We start from the raw sequence: 6797 nt of genomic DNA, 5'->3' as shown, positions 1-6797 counted from the left end.
TCTCCAGAGTTGCTGCCTGTCCCGCCGAGTTACTCCAGCATTTTGTGTCTATCTTCGGTGCAAGCCAGCATTTGCAGTTCTTTCCTACACAAGATTTTTTAATGGTATTTCCACCAATATCCATCGGAGAATGAATGGAATGGAAATGTCAGCTTAACGTATGTCGATTAACAGCACAGAGTAAAACAAGTTGACTACGGAACAGAAGCGACTAACCAACGATCTTATGCAAAACTTTAGTTTTAAATAAGCGACCGCCTCACGTCTGTTCATTCAGATTTGAAATGTGGGCATTTGTGTCCCGGTGCGCGTACGAACTGTACGTGCAAATTTATTTTGCACCTTCACTCGCACCTGTCATTGTGGAGAATGAAAACGGGCGATGAATAAAATCACAGAGGCATTCGGAGGGGATGGGGCGGAACCAACTCTGCGCACTCGGGATTGGCTCTCTGCTCTTCAACTAAAGTTCAGACTCAACCTGGAATGCTCATCGGACCCGCCTTCCAGCCCTGCTTTGACTGGCGGCTCATCTTGGGAAATCAGCGAACTGAGTGGAGGTTTCAGATGTCAATTTCGGGCTTTCGCTCCAGAGTGTAAGGCTGAAAGATTTTTTGTAACCTTCAGTGAGGACGGGAGTAAGATGTGTGTGCTCGTTTGGAGTTTGCGACGCCAATGGTTACGGCTGAGTTCCGTGGACGCTGGATTCGACAACATCAGATGCTATGATTTCATTCAACTTGCATCGATTATCCAAGAAGAAATGTCGTTGAGCAAGATCAAGTAACTTAAAACAATCCGGACTCAAATGAGAGAAACAAGTTGTTCAAAGTCCCACATATCTGTAGCAGAGTTATGTTTATGACTTTTAATGCTTCACTGCGGCAGAATTAGGAAGTCCTGACAATTGTAAGGAAATGAATTGGATTTCGGTATTGGATTTCGTAGTACTTTACTTCACGGTCTTTCAACATAAGCTCGGAGCTGTGGACGGATATGGGGACGAAGACGATCGGAGATGCGATCCCATCAAAATCTCAATGTGCCAGAATTTGGGATACAATGTGACAAAAATGCCGAACCCAGTGGGCCATGAGTTGCAAACGGACGCCGAGTTACAGTTACAAACCTTTACACCTTTGATTCAATATGGCTGTTCCAGCCAACTACAGGTTTGTAGCATTGGATTTCACTTAATTTATAATTTGCCCTTTGAGTCACTGTTTCCATTGTCAGAGGTCGGCATGTTTATTGAATTTTACTTCAAGTGCGTGCGTGAGTTGATAAATAGTGTACAGCGGCCGAAAAAGCTGCTTGCTTTAAAAATGTGGATTGCTAATGCAGGTCGTGGTAATTAGGTCCTAAATCCTAAAACACAATGATGCTAAACAGTGGAGGAGAATTACGACCTCAGTTCAAATGGCGCGAGTACTGCGTGGAATAGAATATCCACTGTGTAGACTTTTTAAAAAAGTTAATTAAATTTGTACACAGTGTAGAAAAAAGTGATTTTCATGCAGCAGAGCATGAATGGAATTGTTACCGTGCATTTAAGTATTTCTTTTAAAATATTTAAAAATAAAATCCTATTTTAGAGATGAACCACATATATTTACTGTGCGTGGGATTTCAAGTGCATCCCCATCCTTTATCAGCAGCCTTCAATTTCCAATGCAATTTAACGATGGGGCTGGACGAACATCTAATGATTTCTAGATGCAGTTCAGATACAAAAGTACTTAGATACAGCCTTTAGTGACTGGTGGTGCTTTATATTGAAACCGCACGCACGGGGTAAACGCGGAGTTTTATTTATGAGGTGAGTATTCCTCATTTTTCTTTTTGAAGAGGCAAATGGCTTCAATATGCTGCGACAGAACTTGAGACCTGTGCAACTAACAAACGTCCCACACATCAAATAAATGAATAATCTAGTTAAAATTTCAGCCTGCCAATTCTTTTTTTAAAAAGTCAGGGAAAAGGTTCATAGTTAAGTGTAAAACCAAACTCGTTATCTTTCACAGACCATGGGTGAGACCTAGAGAACTGTAAACAGTCAGTTGAATTCGTCGAAAACATTAGCGTCATTGGTAATGGAATTAAGTCGAGAATTGTGTTATCTATAATTGCTATTCTTGAACGATTTTTTCCCTTTTTTTTTGTAGTTCTTTTTATGCTCAGTTTATGTGCCGATGTGCACGGAGAAAATCGACATACCGATCGGCCCGTGTGGCAGTATGTGCCAGTCTGTGAAGCGCAGATGTGAACCTGTCCTAAACGAATTCGGTTTCAGTTGGCCCGAGGCGTTAAACTGCAGCAAATTCCCACCACAAAACGACCACAACCACATGTGCATGGAGGGTCCGGGAGACGAAGACATCCCCTTTCACACCAGCAAAACCACCATCTCAGCGGAGCAAGAGTGCCAGGGCACGGGCGGCAACTTGGACCATTATGTCTGGGTCAAGAGAAGTCTCACTTGCGCCTTGAAGTGTGGCTACGACGTGGGTCTGTACAGTCGATCTGCCAAAGAGTTCACTGATATCTGGATGGCGGTTTGGGCCAGTCTGTGTTTTCTGTCAACAGCTTTCACAGTTCTGACATTCCTAATCGATTCTTCTCGGTTTTCGTACCCAGAGCGCCCAATCATCTTCCTCAGCATGTGCTACAACATTTATAGCATCGCATACATAGTCAGACTCACTGTGGGCAGAGAACGTATATCATGTGATTTCGAGGACGCTGCCGAGCCTGTGCTAATTCAAGAAGGTCTCAAAAATACTGGATGTGCCATTGTATTCCTGCTGATGTACTTTTTTGGGATGGCGAGCTCCATCTGGTGGGTGATTCTGACACTGACTTGGTTCTTAGCCGCTGGTCTCAAATGGGGACACGAGGCCATAGAGATGCACAGTTCCTACTTCCACATCGCTGCGTGGGCCATCCCCGCTGTAAAGACCATTGTTATTCTGATCATGCGCCTCGTGGATGCCGATGAACTCACGGGGTTGTGTTATGTTGGAAACCAGAACATGGACGCAGTCACTGGGTTTGTGGTCGCTCCTTTATTCACCTACTTGGTTATTGGAACCTTGTTCATAGCAGCCGGTCTGGTGGCTTTGTTCAAAATCAGATCAAACCTTCAGAAAGACGGGACCAAAACAGATAAGCTGGAAAGGCTGATGGTAAAAATCGGGGTCTTTTCTGTTCTGTACACAGTCCCAGCCACTTGCGTTATTGCCTGTTACTTTTATGAGATTTCAAACTGGAATCTTTTCAAGCGTTCAGCAGACGATTCGAACACAGCAGTGGAGATGTTAAAGATTTTCATGTCATTGTTGGTGGGCATCACTTCTGGCATGTGGATTTGGTCAGCCAAAACATTCCACACTTGGCAAAAGTGTTCAAATAGACTTGTGAGTTCAGGCCAAACAAAACGAGATAAACGTGGAGATGTCTCGGTTAAACCAACCAAAGGCAATGAAACTGTTGTATAACTGCCTAAAATGTTCGAAGAGCAAAGAACAATGTCCCTTTTGTGGGTTTACATAAGCTTGATTTCAAAGCATTACAAATGAAATTTGCCTTGTTTTTCATGATATTGTGCATCATTTTTAGAAAGTTCAGAATAAATAAAGTTTCTCTGACAACTTCTGAGAAAATCCGTTAATAGTTTTAGGGAAACATTGAAAATCACCTAATGTAATGTTTCCTGAGTCTACACTCTCAAAGGATGTAGCCACTTATTCCAAGGTGGTGACCAGGTTCACCAGATTTCAAGATGTAATATCTCTGCACAGTATCTTCTGGGCAATCATTTAGAACTTGTGGAAATACAGAGAAGGTAAGCCAAAGAAAGGTTTTTACAAGAAGCGTCAGACAAATAATTAGAATAAAAGAGCCTTACAGCATGGAAACGGGCATTTTAGTCCAGCTCTTCCATACTGACTAAGATGCCAAACTGTGCTAGTCCCACTTGATCCATAAATATTGTAATGTCTACATGGATATTCAGTTAAAGAGATTTCAGTTAAAGTGTCCTACCACCGTTTACATAGGCATTAAGTATTGTACACTGGAAATGTGGAGCAAAATATGATTGAAGCACAACCATAGCCCAGTATTGCAATCTGGACAGCAAAGTGCACTATATCCAATCTTTGTATGTATTGAAATGGGCTGTTATATATTAATATCTCTGGACATTACATCTGCCTCATTGTTTTATATGTGTAGATGAACTTGTATAAAAGCACTATAAACACAGCAGGCTGATCGTGGATACATGTTAATCGACGTGTGCCCACATATTTAAAATCCTCAGTGCCTTGCAAGCAGATTGACTGCAAAGTCTTCCATTCACTGCAACATTAAAGAAAGATATTTTCTACATTTAGGCATAAATGTCAGCAGAGGTCATTAATGATAATTCATCCTTTGAGGATTGTTAGTGTTGTGCCTGTAAAACTAAAATAGATATGAAGAGAATATAATGAACCCTGTAATGAACCTATGCTCACAAATCAACAAGGATGGAAATCTGCCATTAAGAAATTGTACTAGAAATTAAATGCAGACAATCACAAAATAAAAAGGAAAATCTAATTTAGTGGGATACGCTTAATTTGAATTGTCATAATCTATTTCTCTTTGGAACTATGTATTTCCAGCTTTCTGTGTTTTATACAATCCCATCAATATGAATGAAGGAGAAGTAAATGCTAGGAAAAGCCCTTTCTGTTACAAGGGAAAGGAAGAATATGCATCTTGGGGTGACTTGAATTATTTTAATGTAATCAATCATGCAACAAACCCAGTAAATATGTATAGGTTCTCTTCTGTTTAGTTATGTTTTTCAATATGCAGGTTTTAATGTCCATAGAATGGCATTCTTACAAAAGTTGTGTGTTGCAACTGCAAATATGTTTTGAAAGTGACAGAAGAATTCAGCATTTAAATGTTTTACCAAGATGCTTTTTATGTAATGGCAAAGGCTCCAAACTGAGTGATAGAGAAAATCACATCCACGTATGTGGAGGGATCAAGAAAACTATTTCTTTTTTGCTACATAGGTTTATTTATTCATGTCATCACACAACAGTTTGCCAATAGCGAGCAAATTTTAGTGCCACGTCGTTGGCCTCTGCAAGATCCTTTACAGTACACGTGTCATGCAGCATGCAACAGCTCAGGAGATGTTCCATAGTCTGGCGGCCCCGTCCGCACTCACAGTCAGCTGCATCTTCAGTATATCCCCACTTCAGCATGTTCACATGCTACATAGTTGGAAAAAGCAATCCAGTTGGAATTTTACAGACTTTTGTTGTGTTTAAATCTGTGGGCTGACTGCAGTCAATTTAAAATTTGACTTGTTCATTTTTGCCCTTGCAAAATATTGTTACAAGAAATAAATAAGTGAAAAACTGCTTCACTATAATTGTGCAGCATTTTCAAAACAGGATTGTAGTAATTGGGAATGTTAGTTACTTATTAGTGTGTCCCCACATGTCCAACCCACAGTCAATATGTACACAGTATTCTGGATTTAATTGTCAGTTTAAGACCCGTCATTGATTATTGCATGTTTGTTTGTCAATGCCCATGAGAACATCTTTTGCTCAGTGCAGATGAATTCTGTATTATTTGGGAAGGGGGGGGGGGGGGGGGGGGGGTACATCACCAAGGAAAGCCCGACATTCAAAACTTTTAACAGTTTTCAGAAATGTTCAAAAAACAGTCTATCACTTGTAAATGTACTCACTGTAAATTTCTAATTTATGATTGTAAAAAAGACTTGTCTCATTATTTAAATTACAAGAAGTAAAACAAAGTTATTTTTTGTTTCTTAACAGTGTAAATTTGATGGATTGCAAAATAAAAGCATTCACATTTTAATGAAGCTCTTTCGTACTAACCATTTTGAAAGCCATCATGATTTTTTTCTCAATTGCATCTAATCAAGGTGCAATATGGGAACAGTTGCAATGAAATTTCTTTGGAACCAAATTTCAGAAACAGTACAGAACACCAACCACTGTCTCTTGCACATTTAGTTTAGATTTATTATTGTCACATGTAAGGGGATAAAGTGAAAAGCAATGTTTGCTTGCTATTCGTTCAAATCTGATAATACTATATATAGATACTCTCATGCCAAACTCAAATATAATAGATAGAGTGAAGGAAAAGATACAGAGTGCAGAATATAGTTCCCAGCATTGGAGGCGTAACAGTTCCTAAACACATTCCAATGTCTGCAATGGAGTAAAACTGAATCAGGCAGCTTATGAAAGGACTGTTCAGAAGCCTTATAATGGAGAGGAAGAAGCTGTTTCTGAGACTGGGGGTGCTTGCTTTGAAGCATTTGTTTCCTGGAATGATCGGAGTGGGACAAGTCATTGATTACGTTAGCTGTTTTTTCAAGAAATGAATTTCCAATCTCACAGATTTCTATTTCTGTAGTACTAGATTATCTAACCACAAAGTAAAAGATTCTTCTGGATTCCAAAGCTCCACAACACACTAAATTTGATTCCCATCTAACAACCAAAAGCTCCTTTTTAATTATCCACAAAATATTTGATTTGTTTCATTTTTCAATAACAAACCTATTATGAACTCTGGAGACACAAGAGACTGCGGATGCTGGAATCTGGAGCAAAAGGCAAGCTGCTGGAGGAACACAGCGGGAACTTTCTAAAATATCAATCCAAAATGTCAACAATTCCTTCTTGATCTGCAAGGTTCCTCCAGCAGTTTGATTTTTGCTTGTAAATTTGAGTTCTTTTAGATTTTTG

General features: G+C 39.8%; 1 protein-coding gene across 1 annotated transcript; it reads left to right on the top strand.

Annotated features, from left to right (window-relative positions):
- Nucleotides 1–609: 609 nt before the first annotated feature.
- On the top strand, nt 610–5647 carry fzd4 (frizzled class receptor 4). The gene is made up of 2 exons (XM_078402679.1): nt 610–1172; nt 2166–5647. The coding sequence occupies exons 1-2, from the start codon at nt 918–920 to the stop codon at nt 3495–3497; spliced, it is 1587 nt and encodes a 528-aa protein (XP_078258805.1). The 5' UTR covers nt 610–917; the 3' UTR covers nt 3498–5647.
- The last annotated feature ends 1150 nt before the right edge of the window (nt 5648–6797 follow it).

The sequence above is a fragment of the Rhinoraja longicauda genome, chromosome 7 (assembly GCF_053455715.1).
Source record: "Rhinoraja longicauda isolate Sanriku21f chromosome 7, sRhiLon1.1, whole genome shotgun sequence".
In the NCBI taxonomy this organism is placed as follows: domain Eukaryota; kingdom Metazoa; phylum Chordata; class Chondrichthyes; order Rajiformes; family Arhynchobatidae; genus Rhinoraja; species Rhinoraja longicauda.
Note: the sequence above shows the minus strand (reverse complement) of the source record. Positions and strands in the feature narration are given on the sequence as shown.